The sequence below is a fragment of the Cetorhinus maximus genome, chromosome 7, assembly GCF_964194155.1.
Source record: "Cetorhinus maximus chromosome 7, sCetMax3.hap1.1, whole genome shotgun sequence".
Classification (NCBI taxonomy): Eukaryota; Metazoa; Chordata; class Chondrichthyes; order Lamniformes; family Cetorhinidae; genus Cetorhinus; species Cetorhinus maximus.
Window position 1 is genome coordinate 29305798 of NC_135885.1, and position 21735 is coordinate 29327532.

A 21735-nucleotide genomic window follows, 5' to 3' on the forward strand; every position below is an offset into this window, starting at 1 on the left:
CTTCCTGAAAAGGCGGTGGAAGCAGAGTCTTTGAATATTTTTAAGGCAGATGTGGATAGGTTCTTGGTAAGCAAGGGGATGATAGGATAGTGGGGTAGGCAGGATGCAGATTTGAGGTTACTATCATATCAGCCATGATCTTATAAAATGGCATAGTGTGCTCGAGGGGCCAAATAGCCTTCTCCTGCTCCTTGTTCGTATGTTCTAGTAAGTGAGTCAGAACTATCCGAAGTCTCTGACTTTGAATCGGAGTTTCGGAGGATTCCAGTTGCAGGGTAATTGCCCAATGGAAGTTGAAACATCCCAGGCAATTTCTGTGCAGTCAGTGAGTGGAGACTTGTGAGGGGTCCCATGGCCATCTTCTGGGGTACAATTCTCTGGAGAATGGAAGATCTGTGCCCATATTTGTACGTCAATCTATGCCTCTAACTCACCAATCTTATGAACCACACTCCCTGCATTCACATACATGCATATTAACCCAGATTTGGATTTATTACTTTCTCCCTTTCTCTGACCCCACCCTAACAACTTACTATTCCCTATTCTAATGCTATCTATCTCCCAGCATTCTGTCCATCTTGGTATTCCTCTCTGTTAATTCCTTCTGGTTCCCAACATCTGCCAAGTTAGTTTAAATGCTCCCCAGTAGCACTAGCAAATCGCTCTAAAAGGAACTCAATCCTGGCTATGTTTAGGTGCAATCCATCTGGCCTGTACAGGTCTAATTTCTGCCAGTCAGTCCCAAGAATCTAAAGCCCTCCATCCTGCACCATCTTTCCAGCTTTGTATTCATCTGCTTTATCTTCCTATTTTTATACTCACTTGCGTGTGGTGCTGGGATTAATCTGGGAATCAGTACTTTTGAAGTCCTGCTTGCTAATTTCCTACCTAGCTCCCTAAATTATGACTGCAGGACCACATCCCTCTTTCTGCCTATGTCATTTGTACTAAAGTGGACCACAACTGCTGGCTGTTCACCCTCCTCCCTCAGCGTGCTCTTCAGCTGCTCAGTGACATCCTTGACCCTGACGCCAGAGAGGCAACCAACCATCCTGGATTCATGTGAGCTGAGCCACCTGTGGTGCCATGGACCTGGTTCTTGCTGCATTCCTCAGATGAACCAGCACTCTTTATCAGTGTTCAATGAAAATTTGAAATAAGTTTGAAACTGGGATGGTTATCACACAATCAGATTTGTGGTACCAAATTTTGAGGACAGTAATTATTTCATGTAAAATTATTAGGTCTGGAATAAGTGTTTCACTACAGAAAATCTTTCTCTTTATGAAATTATTATTCTATTCTACAAATGGTTGCAATTAGCTCACATAAACACAATCATTATCAAAATGTTTGGTAGATATATTACTGCAATAGTATGATTATCATTAATGTGACAGAGAAAAGCTTCTTTCATATGCCTAATAGTTCAAATATCATAATATGAATATGTCTAGTAGCTACTATATTCATAAGCAAATGGTGCTAGCTTCAATTCCTGTTTCAAATTGATATTCAAATTTAAGTACCTTCATTTGGATGAGTTTCGCCAGTTCTTACCTGAGATCTTAATATGCAATTTGAAGAACATTGCAAGGCTAAAAGGAATGCCACTTACATGGATTGCTTCAAAAGAACCCGTTTTCATGCCTCATTATAAAGCTAGAAGTTCGAGAGCACAAATCCAAATCTGGATGTGTACAGCTGCTCTAAGTTCTGTGTTAGGATTGGCAAGGGACTAGCTAAATTTCTTTTGCATCAAATTTACAGCACAGAAATAAGGCATTTAGCCCAATTTGTCTACGTCACTGCTTATGTTCCACGAGTCTCTTTCTATTCTGCCCCGCTCTACACACGTCTATTCCCTTCTCTCTCATATAGTTATCTAGCTGCTCCTTAAATGCATCTATTATATTATTAACCTCAACACTTGTAGTAAGGAGTTCTACATTCTCACCATTTTTTTGAGTAAAGATGTTTCTCTTAAAAGATAGGACCAATTTGTCCACTGTCAGCTTTCATATTCAATGTCTTGATATGATGGATAACATCACATGTGCTGGCAGTTCCGTGTTCATCCTCAAAATATTGCAGCACGCCTTTTAATAGATGATGATGTATTGCACCTTTCAGATCTCCATCTGCAGGACACCTCTCAAATGCTTTATAACCAATTTAGTACTTTTGAAGTAGTCACTGTTGTAAAGTAGTTTGAACAGATCTCACTTAGCTTATGTGTAGACCCTTAGGTGTGCACTATCAACATCCTGGGGGTTACCATTGACCAGAAACTGAACTGGACTAGCCATATAAATACTGTGGCTACAAGAGCAGGTCAGAGGCTAGGAATCCTGTGACGAGTAACTCACCTCCTGACTCCCCAAAGCCTGTCCACCATCCACAAGGCACAAGTCAGGAATGTGATGGAATACTTCCCACATTCCTGAATGAGTGCGGCTGCCACAACATTCAAGAAGCTTGACACCATCCAGGACAAAGCAGCCCGCTTGATTGGTACCACATTCACAAACATTCACTCCCTCCACCACCGACGCACAGTAGCAGCAGTGTATACCATCTACAGGATGGACTGCAGGAATTCACCAAGACTCTTTAGACAGCACATTCCAAACCCACGACTGCCACCATCTAGAAGGACAAGGGCAGCAGATAGATGGGAACACCACCACCTGGAAGTTCCCCTTCAAGTCACTTACCATCCTGATGTGGAAATGTATCACCGTTCCTTCACTGTCACTGGGTCAAAATCCTGGAACTCTCTCCCTAACAGCACTGTGGGTGTACCTACACATATGGACTGCAGCGGTTCAAGAAGGCAGGTCACCACCACCTTCTCAAGGGCAACTGGGGATGGGCAATAAATGCTGGCCCAGCCAGCAAAGTCCAAACCCTGTGAATGAATTTTTAAAAAAGGGTATAGTTTGAGGTTAATCAGCTAAAACTACATAGTTGATCAGTACAGGTCACTGGTAAACTTCCCGTTGCTGGTCCAGCAAGGACTATCTTACCCATAGGCCCACTGGATTGGAGGATTATTTGGAGCCAGATGGCAAGAATCCGAATCCCAAGTGTCATCCATGGCTTAACTGGTAGGATCCAGTTGGTGAAGGGTCTAGGGCCTGGGGACACCAATTTAAGCTGAATGGCAAAAGAACCCAAAGGTGACATGAACAAAAACCTTTTTACACAGCAAATGGTTAGGTTCTCCAAGCGTTGCCTGAGAGTGTGGTGAAAGCAGATTTAATCGTGGCTTTCAAAGCAGAATGGGAAAATTATCTGGACGGAAAAAAATTGCAGGGCTATGGGGAAAAGGTAGGGGTATGGGACAGCTGAAGTGCTCTTGCAGAGAGCTAGCACAGAAAAGATGGGCAGAATGGCCTCCTTCTATGTTGTAACCATTCTATGTTTCTAAATGTACAATCCAGGAGCTAGTCATCGGACTACATTGACGCAGCTGCAGAGAAGTTAGCTGCATAGACTGCCCCATCCTTCAAGGTAATAGTGATCAATAGGCAGCAAATTCAAAAATAAAATAAATAAAAATTGCATAATCAGAAAATTCCAAGTTACTTGTGGGGGAAAAAATTTCAGGTCAATAGAGACATTAGCGTAAATTTAAGTATTCTTTCAAATTTGTTTTACAAAAATGTTCCTATTATAAAATTTTTCACAACAGCATTGTCTGTGAGGGTGAGAAAATTTAAAAAAAGGGGACATCTATGCTCTAACAGTGCTAACTGGCAGCTACTTTTGGAAGGACTGAAAACCTGTTTGAAGAATTGGTTTTGATTGTCACCTCTAAACAAACAAAGTTGCAGCAAGAATATTAAATGCCATCTATTCAAACAACTGGCATTTTATATAGACACATCAGCTGGATTAAATGGTTTTCCCATTTCTCATCTGTGCCAGTCCCCCGAACCCCACCCTCTTCCACTACATTCCCCCCACCCCCACTCCCCGCCCCAACCCCCGGAAGACCCGTCTTCCTCTTTTTCAGGAAAGATTTGAAATGAAGTCACAAATTCTGACATTCAAACCACCGAACATGCATTTCGTTCTGAAATAATTTTGTAATATAAACACGTGAAATGGTGCTATGACCTTTGAACTACTGCTTGACGTTATGGACAAACTCAACTGAATTTATTTGCTTAACCAAAATTTTAATTTAAGGCAAAATCTTTCCATGTACTATACCATCACCTAACGTAATGTATTATATACAAAATAATTCTGTAATTTCAAATCCTAAAGATAACCATTTTAAACAAGAACATTGAGCCACCTTTTACTTAAGAAATATTTTCTTTCCTTTCTATATCACTTTTAAACAGGGCATTTGTCAGATGCATATTATCTACAAATTGGCCAAATTACCTGCATGTAAAGGGTGACTTTTTTATTCTGGTGGAAAATTTAACCTTTTCTTCTGATTTCCTTGGGTTTATCATAGTTATTATATATTCCAATGAATTTACAAACAGTTTCCCCCTCCCTTTTTAATCAATGAGGTTTCTCGCATTCTATTGAAGTTTGTAGCTGCACAATTTAACATCTCTATTCACTTAAAACTGATTAAAATAGTAAGTGCAGACTATATGTTTGCTAGTTTAGAACTGAAGATATTAAGCTTGATTTGCAGGCATGAAAGTTACCATTCACACAGTTATCTGCATAATGGCAGGAAAATGGTGCAAAGCACTTTTTAGTATAAATTGCATTAGTTCCACAGTAATCAGAAAAATCTTCCCTGCAAATACTCGATGTCCTTTTGAAAATCAGATCAAGGTTAAATCCCTACCCTCCTCACCTGTGATATGAGGATATTGATGTTAGCTGGATATAGATTGTAAATACATAGAGGAAGCGTGCTAACTGATTCCAAAGCAAATTTTCATAGAGGATATAGAAAAAACATAACACATGCTGTACAGTGATTGGCATGAACTAGTCCTGTTGGAATTGGTTAGGATAGCAAAGTCTGCACTTGTTGTGGAGATCTTTGCAGGATTGTTGCTGGTTCCTTGTACTCGTTGGTTGGGTTCACAACTGCTGCGTAGATGTTGCTGTAGGCACCATACACTAGCTCTGTGGATCGTTTGAAAATTTTCTCCCTGAAAGTTAGAACAGAAATGGTCAAAAATGGAAATCTCATATCAGAGTATGAAAAGGCTACAGGTAAAATGTACAATTGTGCCATCAGCTATGCAACATCTAATACCTTTGCTTTTGGACGATTGGTTTTACTAAATGAGACAAACTATTGGTCACAGGAAGCATCTGAATATTCTAAGCCCCATTAGAACACAAGAAATAGAAGCAGGAGTAGACCACATGGCCCATCGAGCCTGCCATGGAATTCAATACGATTATAGTTGATCTTGGGCTTTAACTCCATTTTCCCCTCCACCCCCCCATATCCCTTAATTCCCTGAGACACCAAAACTCTGTCTATCCCAGCCTTAAATGTATTCAACAATGGAACATCTACAACTCTCTGATGTGGAGATTCCAAAGATTCACAATCCTTTGAGTGAAGTAATTTCTCCACCTCTCAGTCCTATGTAAGCCCAATTTACTTAGCCTCAAATCATAGGACAACCCCCTCATCTTAGGTGCCAATTTAGTGAACCTTTGCTGTACCACATCCAATGCAAGTATGTTGTTTCTTAAACGTGGAGACCAAAACCACACACAGTACTCCAGATGCGGTCTCACCAAAACCCTGTACAACTGTAGAAAGGCTTCTTTATTCTTGTACTCCAATCCCCTTGCAATAAAGGCCAAAATGTCATTTGCTTTCCTAATTGCTTGCTGCACCTGCATGCTAGCTTTCTGCTTTTTCTTTTTCTCTCTTTGAACATCAACGCCTACAAGTTTCTCACCTTTTAAAAACTATTCTGCTTTTTCACTCTTATGACCACTTAGATACATTACTCTGCCTCTTCATCCAAGTCATTAATATAGATTCTAAATCGCTGAGACTCCAACACTGATCCTTGCGGCACTTCACTATTCACTGCCTGCCCATTTGAAAGTGCCCCATTTATGCCCTCTCTTGGCTTTCTATCCATTAGCCAATCCTCTATCTATGCTAATATATTACCCCCAACTCCATGAGCCCTTATCTTACTTATTAACATTTGTGTGGCACCTTATCGAATGCCTTTTGGAAATCCAGGTATACTGCGCACCAGTTCCCCTTTAGCTACAGTATGAGATGCATCCTCAAAAAACTTTAATAAATTTGTCAAACAGGACCCTTTCGTAAAACCACGTTGACTAGTTCTAATAATACTATGCTTTCTAAATGCATTGTTAAGAGTTCCTTAATAATAGATTCCAGCATGTTCCCAACAACTGGTGTTAGATTAACTGGCCTGTGGTTCACTGTTTTCTTACTTTCTTGAAAAGCGGTGTAACATTTACCAATTTCCAGTCTAGTGGGACCATTCCCAAATCTAAGGAATTTTGGAGCTCATCCACTATTTCTGCAGCTCTTTTAGAACCTTTAGGTGTAGGCCATCAGGTCCTGGGAATTTGTCAGATTTTAGTCCCTTACGTTTCTCCAATACATTGTCTCTACTATATTAATTATCCAATCTTCATTAATTATCCAATTATCCTCACTCTTTTTAGCCCCTACGTTATCATCTATTTCTGGTATAGAACTTGTGTCTTTTACTGTGAAGACAGACACAAAGTATTTGTTAAATGACTCCGCTATTTCCTCATTCCCCATAATTCCTCCTGCCTCTGCTTCTAAGGGACCAATGTTTACTTTAGATACTCTGCCTTTTTATATACTTATAAAAGCTCTTACAACCTGTTTTTCTATTCCTGGTTAGTTTACTCTCATACCCTATTTTTTCCATTTTTATCAACTTTTTGGTGGTCCTTTGCTGGTTTGTAAAACACTCCCAATCCTCAGACTTGCTACTGTTCTTTGCACATTGTAAGCTTTTTCTTTTAATCTAATACTATCCTTAACTTCCTAAGTGAGCAACAGATGAGTCCTTGCTGAGTTTTTGTTCTTCAGTAGAATGTATTTTTGGTGAATATTTCAAATTGTTTCTTTAAATGTTTCCTACTGTTAATTTACCGCCATACCTTTTAGCCTATTTACCCAATTAAACTTAGCCAATTCTCCCCTCATACCTAAGTAACTGGCTTTGTTTAAGTTTAAGATTTTTGTTTGCGATTGGAATATGCCCGTTCAAAGCATTTGCCTATTTTTCCCTTTCAGATTCTGGTTGACCTGTTGCGCATTTCCAGCATGTTCTGTTTGTATTTCGGATTAGTGGCATCGATTCCTTTTTAAAACTTATCTATATTATAACGGTATAAGTGAACTGTTTTCCTGTTGGGTTATGTATTTGCATTCCCCACAAAAAGGCTTAAAATCATTAGTACTAATACATTTTCAAAGTGTTGCTGTGAATCTTTCACATTATACTCACTTTAGTGTTCCACTCAAAATGAAATTCAGTTGTGGCATTAATAGACTATCTGGAGAGGACAGATAGCGATCAAACTGGACCTACAAAACACACATATCCAATTCAATTAGTTATAGATATTCAAACATTTGCACCAATGATTTTTACCAAGTTAAACTACTGAAGTTTTATAATAACTGAAGTAAAAGATTGAATTTTCTTAATTTAGCTAGATTGGTGGAAAATAAATTATTCGCATCAATATTGATTTCAATACATTAGAAGTAACATGTGAAAAAAAATCTATATGAAGGAGCATTTTGTGCGTTGGTAATTTTGCTGTGCCGTCATACGCACAATATAGTCTCCTCCTGTGCTATGTCATTCTACGAACCAGAGTGAGGGATATCAGTAGTAGGAAATTAACACTGTTACAGCTTAGGCCACTTAACGCCAATATCTTGGAGATCCAGCTCAAGTACAGCTCATATCCTGGATGTGGTGTAAAGCTCCTCTATCTTGTCATTACTGTATCCTAATCGCAAACTCACAAGTGTAACCTTTTATTCCACCAGTGTTAATATTGTAATTTCCTAGAATAGCTATTGTGATGGCCTCTATTTGTGATTGGTATAGTAGTAAATTGTGGACAGTATTTTGCTGTGGGGTTGACAATATTCAAAATTATTTTGCTTGGGAGTCTTAAGCTGATGGGGGGTGGGGAGGGTGGGGGGAGGCAGAGAGAGAGAGAGAGAGAGGGAGATAGATGATTAATTCAACAATCTCTTCCATGCAACTAGTTGCAGAGACAGCTAAGGCTTTCCTGAAAATACGTTCAAACAGTTGCTCTGTCTTCCAAATTCCTGGAAGGTTCAAATATTCTCCCACAAGTCTCCTAGCCATACCACTCTGATCATGATCCTATAATCTTATGGTCACTGCAATCATGCATCATTGTTTGCACTTTAAATTCACAATGATGCTAGGGCTGAGAGGCAAGTTCGGTCTCTTTGTTTCTGATGAAGAATTTACTATTCACTAAAGTTCACTCTTATCTTGATTTTTTCCAATTTTATTAGCTCAATCAAGAAACCAAATGCTTGAAATGTCTTTTTTAAATATGACCCTTGTTTGTTGTCCTCTCTTACGTCAAATTATGCAAATTGCTTATGTGTAATTTATTTTCTCTTGGGCAATCTTGTTCTAGAGTCATGCAGCAAAGATGTGATTCTATAATGTTAATAGAATTCAAACCTTTGTAATGGTTTATCTTACTGCTGTTTGTTTAATACTACATTCTGGAGGTAAAGTGAAACTAAACTTGTGTAATGAGAACATAATCGCAAAGTTAGAGTCAAATGTTGCATAGGTAGGTGTCCTTTTCAAAAACACAGCCATGCCCTTGGCCTGCTTTCAGAACGAGCTGGGCTTCTGCTATTTGCAAATTTATAACGTATACCTTGTTGAGTTTTAAACTCCCCATCTACATTAAGTCCTTAAGGGGAAGTATTAGTCAAGGAAGCATTGCGCAATTCTCAACTTAACTTGCGACAAATAGGATTTAAGGGGAAATAAGTAAGGTGGTCTCAATGTTGAAAAGGGCTCCAACTCTGACCTTTATTGCTTTTCAGTTGTGGAAGGACAAGTAAATAGGAAGACGCCACAGTTGAGTTGGGAACAGAAGTTGAGGTAGCTAGTGCGGGGATTGTGTAACCTTGTGTTGTCCTTGGCATCATTATTTCAGTGGCTCTGCAAAGCACTAGGCTCATTCTGCGTTCAAACAAAGGTCCCAAAAATGTAATGAGTGTGTCTGAATCCTGCATCATCTAGTGCAAAGAGCCCTCTGTGACTAATGTTAAATGAGTCAAGTCTTCACAAGAAAATGCCTTGGTATTCCCAAACTTGGTAACCAATTAAAGAGAGGACATAACGCATTACATGTAAAAAGGTAACCCTGTTATATAAACACATAAAAAGAATTAGTGACCTTATTTGACTCAGATTTCCCCTCAGTGTTTTCGTGTTGACGTGCTGGAATTCCAGCAGAGACGTCAGGAAGGAAATGGCCTCACATGGCACAACACAGTTGCTGAAGCCATTTCCTCTCCACAATGACTAGACAAGTGCTTTTTGAACACTCAGTGAAATCAGGTTAAACTTTTGATAGCTGTGAGAATAAAAACATACTTTACTCATCTTAAGTGGCAATATTTGACTTCATAAATACCAAAATTGTGTTCTCCACAGAAAGTGATTCATTAACATAGGTTTCTGTGCAGTAAATAGAGGGGGATAGATGGGTAATGATTTGTGATACAGTAACATTGGCTGCATTATAAAGCACAAAGGAGACACATTTTATTCATAACACAGATACAGTGTTATACTCCTGACTCACAGGAGTATTCACTTTTCATTTTTTTTTTGGTCAGTTTTCTTGTAATTTATTTTTGGGTGGGGAATGCTTTGTAGCCGAACCACTTTCAGGAAATTATAAAAAGCTTCATTTTGGGGTGGAAAAGAACTGCTCAATGGAAGTCAAAGGGGTATCTGCTTCAGTTGCCACATCACAAAGTGACTTATCAAGTGAAAAGGAAGCTGGCCATTTTTGAATACATTTGGAGACATGTTTCTATACAGTTATCACACAATGAGATTTACAAGTACCTCACAGGACCAAATGGCAAGTCAAACCATTGTACCCTTACCACTGCTCCTGAACAGATTCTTGCATGATATTGTAAGACAGGATGTGTTGTGCCAAAATCCCAGTTTTATCTCTGTAAGCCTATCTGTCTGAAAGGATTCAAAACTGAGCCAGCGCGCATGTAGTTAATACAATTGCTGATAAAAAATATGTATGATGTGGTCTTTATTCAATATGTGTCACATTGTTTCTCTGATGATCCTGCACTGAATCTTTGGACCCACTAGAACCTCAGCCTTGGTAGTAGAAATCCTGCCTCTCAGGCAGAAGATTGGATCTCAAAAGTCGACACCAAACTCATAATTCAGGCTGACATTTCAGCGGAATACAGGGAGTGCGCTGCACGGTCGGAGGTACCTTCTTTCAGATGAAACATTAAATTCAGACCTCATGTGTTCTCTCAGGCGAATATAAAAGCTTCCATGCATTATTCAATTAACTGCAAGGAGTTTAACCAACATTTATCTCTCAACGCTATCCTTAAAGCAGATTGTCTGACTATTATCCCCCTACTGTTTGTTGAACCTATTGGCTTCCCCATTGCTCTACAACAGTGATTACACTTCATGGTAGTTAATTGGTAGTACAATATTTTGGGATGTCCTGAGGTGTGAAAGGTTTATATAAATGCAAATTCTTTATTTATTACCTGCAGTAATATATTCTGAAAATTCCATGAAAATGTTCATTAATTAGAAAAAATAGAGCTGATGTCAATACTTAAAAATTGACTTCAATAAATTTGTACATACATATAAGTATTCAAGCTATTAAAATCAAAAACTGACAAAAAAATGATGAATAACATTTACCTCCTTGAGGAATTATTTTAATTATTCTACTTGGTGACATGAAACATAGCAAAAGTACATTTAGTTTAGGTTATGTTCTGAAGTTTCAACAAGAAAACAGAGCAGTACTCTGTGCAATTAATTTTAAAAATGATGGTTATTTCTTCCCATCAGGGCTAACTGAACTTAGTTTCAATTATATTTTTAGTCTAAAAATGATTCTTTAAAAAATATTTTCACAAAAATAGTGCTGCTGCCCTGTATTGCTGGAGAAGAGATGAAGGAAGGGGGTGGTCACGAAAAGCAACAGATCAGGATTGAATTGTGGTTGAACATTCTGGAGCTTCTCTTATTTACCTTTGGAACCTGAGAGGAATTCTACAAAACTTCTGCATAAAACTTAAACAGGAAACGAAGAAGAAAAGAGTCATGAAGCTGTAGATTGTACATTGTTTGTCGAAGGAATGAGCTTGATGAGCTGAACAACCTTTTCTTGTTCCATGCATCCTAAAGCCATATTCTTTTCTAAAGCCATATTCTTTTCACAAGTATAATCAATACTTTATCAAAGCATAGAATGTTATATCGTGCATCCATCCTTAGTGAGCAACCTTCAAGGAAATAATATTGTTAAACTACAAAACACAAAGAAGTGCATTTCAGCTAATGGAGGGTCAGAATGGATAGAAGCTTCTGAGTTGGGACAAAATATAGTTGCCTTGCAAAACATAATGCTAACACAGAGATAAAAACAAAAAACTACTGCGGATGCTGGAAATCCAAAACAAAAACAGAATTACTTGGAAAAACTCAGCAGGTCTGGCAGCATTGGCGGAGAAGAAAAGAGTTTACGTTTCGAGTCCTCATGACCCTTCAACAGAACTGAGTAATATTAGGAGAGGGGTGAAATATAAGCTGGTTTAAGGTGGGGGGAGAGAAGTTGTGGGGGGGCGTGGTTGTAGGGACAAGCAAGCAGTGATAGGAGCAGATAATCAAAAGATGTCACAGACAAAGGAACAAAGAGGTGTTGAAGGTGGTGATATTATCTAAGAGAATGTGCTAATTAAGAATGGATGGCAGGACACTCAAGGTACAGCTCTAGTGGGGGTGGGGTGGAAAGACTGATAGGGCATTAAAGGTATAGATTTAAAAATAATGGAACTAGGTGGGAAAAGAAAAATCTATATAAATTATTGGAAAAAACAAAAGGGAGGGGGAAGAAACGGAAAGGGGGTGGGGATGGAGGAGGGAGTTCAAGATCTAAAGTTGTTGAATTCAATATTCAGTCCGGAAGGCTGTAAAGTGCCTAGTCGGAAGATGAGGTGCTGTTCCTCCAGTTTGCATTGGGCTTCACTGGAACAATGCAGCAAGCCAAGGACAGACATGTGGGCAAGAGAACAGGGTGGAGTGTTAAAATGGCATGCGACAGGGAGGTATGGGTCTTTCTTGCGGACAGACCGCAGGTGTTCTGCAAAGCGGTCGCCCAGTTTATGTTTGGTCTCTCCAATGTAGAGGAGACCGCATTGGGAGCAACGAATGCAGTAGACTAAGTTAGGGGAAATGCAAGTGAAATGCTGCTTCACTTGAAAGGAGTGTTTGGGCCCTTGGACGGTGAGGAGAGAGAAAGTGAAAGGGCAGGTGTTGCATCTTCTGCGTGGGCATGGGGAGGTGCCATAGGTGGGGACCTCTGTGACGAATATACGCTGTAGAATGTTGCACTATTCTATTGCTCATCAACAAGTATAAATGGTTTTTTTGATTTTTGCACTTACCATGGCAGCTTTCAGTGATCCTCCATCCATATTAGGAAGATTGGATAAAGGACCCTAGCACATAGGACAAAAGGAGAGTTTAGAAATGTGGCATGTACAGCTGTCCTGGCCTGGCATGAATTAGAGTAGGCAACTACATATACAGGTACTTACCTGCTCTGGTTTGTGTTGTTGTACACTGTTGTAAATGTAACTTAATCCTGCCCTGGTTAACACAAATGAAGCCTGTTCATTTATTAAAGTATCTAAGTGAGCTTCTATCTGCAGAAAGAAATGAAGAACATGTAAACAAATTTTTAACAAGAACCTGAATCTCCTCCACAGAGTATTAAGAATAAAGCTTATGGATTGTCAAGATGTGATCCAACTTGCAGTCCATGATCATATCAGCTAAATACTTTTCAGATCATGTGATGGGAGCAGTCCATGCATGTCACCAAAACAGCTCATTCAAAAGCAGAGAATGTCCTGATTCGAACTATGAAATGTGAGTACACTTGAGTTCACAGCAGTTCCTAGGCAACTTCTTAGCTAACCTAGCACTTCAAGACACACTCTGGTTGCAGTTGTAACATAAATTAGTAGGACGATTCAGGTGAGAAAACAGACTCAACACACTGAGTCACCATTTCAGGAGAAATTAATTAAAATAAGTACACTTTTGAACAATTAGGAGCTATCTTACTTATGTATGTATGTGTCAGCTGTGGCTCAATTGGTAGTATCTTCACCAGTGAGACAGAAAGTTATGGGTTCAAGTACCACTTGAGCTTAAAAATAAAAACTGACACTCAAGTGCTGCACTGTCAGAGGTGCCTTCTTTCGGATCAGATGTGAAACAGAGGTGCCGTCTACCCTGGCAGGTGAACATAAAAGAACCCATGGCACTATTTTGAAGAGGAGCAGGGAAGTTATACCCGATGTCCTGGCCAATACTTATCCCACAATCAACATCGCAAAAAGAGATTATCTGCTCATTATCACATTGCTGTTTTTGGGAGCTTGCTATGTGCAAACTGATTGCCATTTACTACATTAAAACAAAGACTACACTTCAAAAGAACTTCATTGGTTGTAAAACACTTTGGGATCCCTGTGATTGTGAAAAGCACAATTGAAATTCAAGTCTGGAACCTACCAGGGAACAGGCTCGTTTAGATCCAGTAATGTGTAATGAGACAGGATTAATAAATGATCCCATAGTAAAGGAACCTCTAGGTAAGACTGATCATAACATGACAGAATAATATCACATTCAGTTTAAGGGTGAGAAATCTGGGTCTGAAACTACTGTCTTAAACTTAAATAAAGCCAATTACAGAGTAGGTTGAGTGGATTGGGAAAATAGGCTAAAAGGTAAGACGATAGGGGAACTGCCACTGCGGCAGACATTTAAGGAGCTATTTCACAACAATCAACAAAAAGATATATTCCATTAAAAAAGAAAGACTCCACAAGAAGTATGCACCATCCATGGCTACCTAAGGAAGTTAAGGATGGTAACAAATTGAAAGAAAGGATGTACAATGCTACAAAGATTCGTGGTAGCCCAGAAGATTGGGAACGTTTTAGAAACCAGTAATGGGTGATTAAAAACAACAAAGAGGGAGAAATTGGAGTATGAGCAAAAACTGGAAAAAAAATTAAAAACAGATGGTAAAAGCTTCTACAAGTACATAAAAAGGAAAAGAACAACGAAGGTGAGTGTTGGTTCCTTATAGGGTGAGACTGGGGAATTAATAATGGAAAATAAGGCAATGGCAGTGACTTTGAACAAACATTTTGTATCTGTCTTCACAGTAGGAGACACAGAAAGCATCCCAAAAATAGTAGAAAAGCAAAGGGAAAAAGGGAGAGAGAAACTTAAAGCAGTCGCGATCACTAGAGAAAAAGTACTTGGAAAACCAATGGTCCCTGTACCTGATGGCTTGCATCCTAGGGTCTTAAAGGAAGTGGCTGCAGAGATTGTGGATACATTGGTTGTAATCTTCCAAAATTCCTTAGATTCTGAAAAGGTCCCAGTGGATTGGAAAGCCACGAATGTAACACTGCTATTCAAGAAAGGAGGGGGACAGAAAGCAGAAAACTACAGGCCAGTTTGTCTAACATCTGTCATTGGGAACATGCTAGAATACATTATTAAGGAGGTAATTGTTGGACATTTAGAAAATCGGGCAGAGTCAACATGGTTTTGTGAAGGGGAAGTCGTGTTTGACAAATTTAATAGAGTTCTCTGAGGACGTAACAAGCAGGGTGGATAAAGGGGAACCAATACACGTAGTTTCTTTGGATTAGCAAAAGGCGTAAGACCTCATTATGTTGAGCATAGTATATTAGCATGAATAGAGGATTGGCTAACTAAAAGGAAACAAGAGTCAGGATGCGTGGGTCATTTTCAGGTTTGCAAGCTATAGCTAGTGTAGAACTGCATGGATCAATGCAGCGGGCCCCAGCTATTTACGATCTATATTAATGACTTGAATCAGGGACAGGCTGTTTTGCAGCCAAGTTTGCTGATGATGCAAATATAGGTAAGAAAGCAAGTTATGAGAAGGAATCAAAGAGTCTGCAAAAGAATATAGATAGGTTAAGTGGGTGGGCAAAAAACTGGAAGATGTGAGAAAAGATGAGGCTGTCCACTTTGGCAGGAAGAATAGAAAAGCAGAATATCATTTAAATATACAGAATGTTGAAATATAGAAGGATCTGGGTGTCCTTGTACATGAATTACAAACAATTAGCATGCAGGTACCACAAGTAATTAGGAAAAGTAGGGAAGTTTTCTACAGCTATACAGGGTATTGGTGAGACTGTACGTGGAGTACTGTGTACAGTTTTGGTCTCCTTATGTAAGGAAGGATATACTTGCATTGAAAGCAGTTTAGAGAAGGTTCACAAGGCTGATTCCTAGGACAAAGGGATTGTCTTGAGCAGGTTGGGCCTACACTCGTTGGAGTTTAGAAGAATGAGAGGTGATCTTATTGAAACATACAAGATTCTGAGGGGACATGACAGGGTAGATGCTGAGAGGATGCTTCTTCTTGTGGGGGAAGCTAGAACTAGGGGACACAGTTTCAAAATAAAGGGTCTCTCATTTGAGATGGAGATGAGGAGGAATTTCTTCTCTCAGAGGATCATTCCTCTTTGGAATTCTCTTTCACAGAGAGCAGTGGAGGCTGGGTCACTGAATCCATTCAAGGCTGAGTTAGACAGATTTTTGATTGACAAGGCAGTCAAGGGTTATGGAGGACAGGCAGGAAAGTGGAGTTAAGCCACAATCAGATAAGCCATGATCTTACTGAGTGGTGGAATAGGCTCGATAGGTTGCATGGCCTACTCCTTTTCCTATTTCTTTTGATGTTAAGACATTTTTTTCTATAATAATAGCTTTGAGGCAAGTGCTATTACAAAGCGCAAAAGGGGGAAATGTGTGTATGCTATTTCTGGCTGTCCACCAAAACCATGTGCTCAAACATTTGGATTTAATTATGGCGTGGCAAAAATAATAGAGAAGTGCAATGCTTTGGAAGAGCAAACCTTCAGATTATGAGAAGGATAGCGTTGAAGATCTGATCAAAAATTCCAAGGAAAAGATTGGCTAACCGAAAAAAAATACGTGGAAATGTACAACATTATGCAGAATAAAGGTAAGGCTGAGACCAGGGACGGGGTTGAATGAGTAAATTATTAACAACACAAAACTAATCAGTTGGGGGATAACTAAGCACAGTATTTTTTTCTACTGTAAATAATACACACGAGCAGGGAGGAGGGGGAGGAAAATAGTCCACAAAATAATCTCAGTCCTTGCCACTCTGGGATGCCCACTCTTCACAAATTTGATTTCCAGACCAACCCCAAACGACCTTGCTGAAGGCTGTCCTGGCCCAATCATAGGGGCTGTTTGGTGCCCCACAGGTTGTCACCAAAGTTCAAATGAAGCTGGGACCTCAAAATCACGGGGGCGCCACTTCGACACCAGATGGGGGTGGGGTTGACCAGCGGAGTGCCCAAAAGTCAAAATCGATTGTATCTCTGGTTTAGATGTAATGAGGAACCCAGTATGGCTTTGGAAAAGTAAAACAGGTTTCAAAAGTCTGAAACATTTGATTGTATTAGTAGATTTTCAGCAGGTACTTGAAAAAGTTGCACACCGGAGTCTCAAAGAAGGTAAAATGTGTAATTTTTGGTGAAGTAGCTACCTCAACTGAAAATTGAAAAGAAAGCAGGAAGCAATGGTAAGGGGAAAAATGGTGGCAAAGAAGTAACAGGTGGAACTCTGCAGGGCCTTCAAGCATTAAAATGAAAAACATGAATCATGGGAATATGAAATAAAAGCAGAAAATGCATGAAATGCAAATCAGGTTAATTAACAAGCACCTGAGAAAGAAAGAATAATTGATGCTTGAAGCTTTGGATGTGATGTTCTGCGGGCCTACTACATTGTCACTTTCAACTTTAAATGCAATTCTCTAATATAGGTTTAGCCTAAAAAGACAAATTGAGCAGAGCTAAAATCTCCTCTAATTACAGTTGCCTTTCATATGTGAGCACTGAAAAATGTACCTGAAACTGAAGCATTTCAAGCCGCTTATCAGTAAATTCAAAGAGGGACAAAGTTGTCTTCATCATGTGTAGAGAGTTTACCATGTAGGTCGCCATGTCTGCGGTGTCAAGGTTGCTTGCGGATACAGTGCACAACTGTAATAGTGGGTCCATTATACAGGAAAGTACCTGATGATAGAAAGTAAAATACTTCAAAATATTTATTTAGGTAAACAACCTACATGTTGTTCTGCACCTTCACAAAGTTTTCAAAGTTGACTTCTCATTATTCATGTCCTCTTTGAATGCACCAGATTGTCTCCTAAATTCATTTGTAACCGTTCATTTGTTGGTTGACTGTTTTTGCAGGCAACACACCTTTGGCTTGATTTTTTTTCCCACATGCACCACAGTTTTCTGGCTCCTCACCTTGATTTTTTAACCTTAGCCATCGTAGCTGTGAGAGGCACTGAGTGGAGGCTGATTGCTTCCCAAAGGAAATGGAAGGAATCACTAAGCAACTGCAACAGAATCATTGTGATTCACTTTCAAACACGTAGACATTGGTGGAGATCTGGGGGCAGGACAGCTGCCTTATTCCTTGAAATTACTGGTAGCCCAAAGAACAAAAAAGCCTTGGGAAACTTTTAAAAGAATTAAACAGACAGTAGACTTTAAAACTGCTTGCCTGATATGTTTGGACCCAGGAGCTTTCACATTTCATTTTGCAACTTCAATTTAGTTCAACCTTTTAAATTTGGAATTGTACACACCAGCAAATAGAACACAAACTCGTTCAGGTCTTAAAGAGTCAGCTAATGATAAAAATAAAAATCAGTAAAAGTAAAATGGCTGAACCAGAGAGAAGGGAATTGAAACTAAAGGTAATATAGTGCTTCATTAACATTTTTATATATACAAAAGGAGTATAGTGGAAACTACAGCATCAGCTTGCTTGCAATGAGATAAAAACTTAAGACTTTGGACTGATTTTCCTGTGAACTTGGGAAAACCTGACCTACAAATGTTAATATCTTAAGAAAGACACACCCGACCCATGCGTTACTTTGCCCAGGATTTTTGTCTTTTCACAAAGAGGTTGGGGTTGCAGTACATTTTGCGAGTCGCAGTGAAGTGCATGAGGGGCGTGGGTATGGTGGGGGCCAGTTAGAAGGTCCACCTCGGTTCTCCAACACATTGCAGCCCAGCTCCCAACTATGTTTCAAGGTCCCCTAATCATCACCCCTCATCCAACCCACCCCTCCAACCACTTCCCCCCTCAAATCGCCCATGCCACCTCCATGCACCCCACGCCCCCACCGGACTCTTGTCATGCTCAGTACAAGCATGAGGATATTAGATATTCCAGGCTATAAGATTGTACTTTGTGAAAGCCACAAAACCTGTTAAGATGGCTGCCACTTAACATGCAACAATGGGCATTTAAACCGTGGACAGTATTCGATTCTGTGGCCAATGTTTAGTTAAACAAGATCTGAATAAGGGTACTTCACGGCCATCTGTGAAGTTTGAACATCTCATTGTTTCAGGATGAAACAGCGCTTGAAGAATATGGCATCTCTAGGCTGCTGGTCTCCGTGTGCCATATTGAACAAAGAAGGATATTTGAGCTCAGATTGGGGCAGAGATAAGAGTGAATGACCATTGTCGACTTCTATGGTATCGTGCTGGTCTGGAGCCCAGAAATGTTAATCCTGCAGTCTTGTGACAAACTGACTTTCAGGAACTGAAGTTTAAAATACCCTGAACAAAGCAAATCCAGCAGAGAAACATCTGAACCACCAGAAACATCTGAAACGGCTGAACCATCATAGCTGAAAGTCTTCTAATACAGCTAGTATTGTATTTTCTCCAGCGGCCTACTCTACCTGAGAGCCAATCTCATGGCTATTTGTCTACAATAGGCTTTACAGCTTCATGAGAATCCTCTGTTTCTGAAAGATGTTCAGTGCAAATAAAGTATCAACTCAACTAAGATGACATCAGGTCTGCATCGAAATAGGGACTGAGTTATAAATTCCATTTGTATAATTAGGGCCTTAACTTCATCTGTATATAATCTTTGTATATGTGATAGTGTGAGTGAGGAGAGTGATTGAGACATTGGCCAGAATTTTCTGCTTGGCGAGCGGGGGTGGGCCCGTTCACCGAAGCGTAAAATGACATGGGGTAATGTCGGGCGAGCGTCCCGACATCACCGCACGTCATTTAGATTTTCGGTTCAGCGGACACCCGCTGAACTGTCAAAGGCCTATTAAAAACGAATTGAACTAATAAACTGAGCTGCCCATCCAACCTTAAGGTTGGTGGGCAGGCGAAGAGCCCAGGTGGCCTTCACATTTTTCATGGAACCTCATTCACGGGCGGGATGAGGTTTCATGAAGTGTTTAAAAGCTGAATAAAACTTTTCTTAAAAATTCATTGACATATCCCAGCTCTTGTGACAGTGTCACATGAGGGGACATGTTTAAAAAATTTTTAATTTCTTTATTTAGGTAGTTAAAACTTAAACTAATCTCCCTGAGGCACAGAAGTGCCTCAGGGAGATTTCTGCATTCTTTCGTGCACATGCGTGAAAGAGTGTAGGCCCCAACTCAGGGAACCCATCCCCCCCCACCCGCCCGCACAGGGAGCACTCAGCGCTTCCGGGTGCGCGTCACACTGGGCGGGCCTTAATTGCCAAGCCCACATAAAATGGCAGCACAGACCTGATCAGGGGTGCCGATGAGGTGCGCCCCCGCACAACCCCCCCAACTTGGGGGGGGGGGGGGGGATTCTCCCCATTGTGTTTCAAACATCTGAAGAAAGTATGTGATAACAAATTACCTTGTTTATTTTTAAAATCACCAAAAAGCCTGCTGCTGGAATTTATTTTTAAATTAGGAAAAATCACTCTGAGGTAAGGAAATACACACACCTTACATAGAAACACCCTGATTACAGGCTTGAAGTGACCACACAAATTCTGTCCATAACATCCTCTATAATCACTCACCCAGTATACAATATGTAGAGTCTTCAGAAGCCATGCAATAGCAATGGGAATTATTTTGAAATCATTAGGGAAAAAAAAATCACTAACAATCTAATAAAACCATGAATTCAAACCCATGATCATTGATAACTGGAAAGAAAAATCTACTACAGTAAAAAAAAAGTCATCCTGCAAGTGCCTATTAAGGTTGTAAACAAATAAACTAAATAAAAAGCATAATCTGTTATTACTGCCTCTTAAAATGTCAATCATTTTCGGATCAATAGAAAATACCTGCTGAGCAGTTACAGGTATCATAACAAAGGTTTCCAGCTACACTGCCCAAAACCGATGGAATGGAATGGTGTCCAACTTTTATTTCAAAGCAGAATGCCTGTCAATCAATGAAGAGGATCAGGTGCGGAGATTTTTTTTAACTTTCAAAAGTAGGTTTTTTTTTTAAACAGCCAGAGCTATCAGTCAAATTAAATCATCCCACGAAACATGACAGCAGAGGCTGACAGATTTTTTTTACATTTTTTAAATGCATTATGGCATTTTCTGCACTGAAAAAGGCACTGTAATGCATGACACATTGATGGTCAATGTAAGGGTCAACTTACCTTTGCAGGACAGATTTCTATGATGAATCACTGCATTAAAAACACATCTACATTTCAATACCGCATCTAATAGTGATGCTTGAAGGGGCCAAAACATTTTACACTTACCTTTCAAAATGTTCCCGACTCTTCAGCAGGCTTCCTTCCGTGGTCATGAGCTCTCCAAGGTGGTGTTTTTTTTAGGGCTTCCAAAACCCACACCGATACACAAAAGCTGTGTGCTGGAAGAAATGTAATTTTTTTTGTGGTCCTCACAATGGGGACCCAACTTCAGAAGAGGTGCTTGTGGCTTTTGTCGACCCGCCTTCCCGCCCCGCAAAAAGGCCACATGAAACCGGTGTGAGGTCGGGAAGGCAGAGGAAAATAGTTTTTTTTTGCTGAGACAGAAATCCGACCCTTAGATTTCCATTCCTGCTGACTTACGGTTTAAAGTGGGAATAATGAGGCTTATCGCCTTCATGTCTCATTGAGCGCATACCCACTCAACACTGTTAAGTTGCTGATACTAACAAATCTTGATTGAAAATGTATCCACAAATTAAGCTAAGAATAGCTCTTCAAAAGCTTCATGAAATTCAACCAAGATCAAAACACGCATGAAAAATAAGTGAAAACAGAACAGTTGGCTGGACTAAAAGCAAAAAACTGCGGATGCTGGAAATCCAAAACAAAAACAGGAACAGAAATACCTGGAAAACTCAGCAGGTCTGGCAGCATCGGCAGAGAAGAGCACAGTTGACGTTTCGAGTCCTCATGACCCTGTTCTGTTGAAGGGTCATGAGGACTCGAAACGTCAACTGTGCTCTTCTCCGCCGATGCTGCCAGACCTGCTGAGT

At 39.9% G+C, this 21735-nt stretch overlaps 1 protein-coding gene across 3 annotated transcripts in view; it reads right to left on the bottom strand.

Annotated features, from left to right (window-relative positions):
• Positions 1-4169: 4169 nt before the first annotated feature.
• cog6 (component of oligomeric golgi complex 6) overlaps positions 4170-21735 on the bottom strand; it is a 141392-nt gene continuing 123826 nt past the window's right edge. For all 3 annotated transcript variants that reach the window (XM_078545272.1, XM_078545271.1, XM_078545270.1), the window contains 5 exons: positions 17303-17470; positions 12890-12997; positions 12737-12790; positions 7488-7567; positions 4170-5141 (listed from right to left, as the gene is read on the bottom strand). In XM_078545272.1, coding sequence (XP_078401398.1) covers positions 4994-5141; positions 7488-7567; positions 12737-12790; positions 12890-12997; positions 17303-17470 — 558 coding nt within the window. In that variant the 3' untranslated portion in view covers positions 4170-4993. The remainder of the gene's footprint in view (positions 5142-7487; positions 7568-12736; positions 12791-12889; positions 12998-17302; positions 17471-21735) is intronic.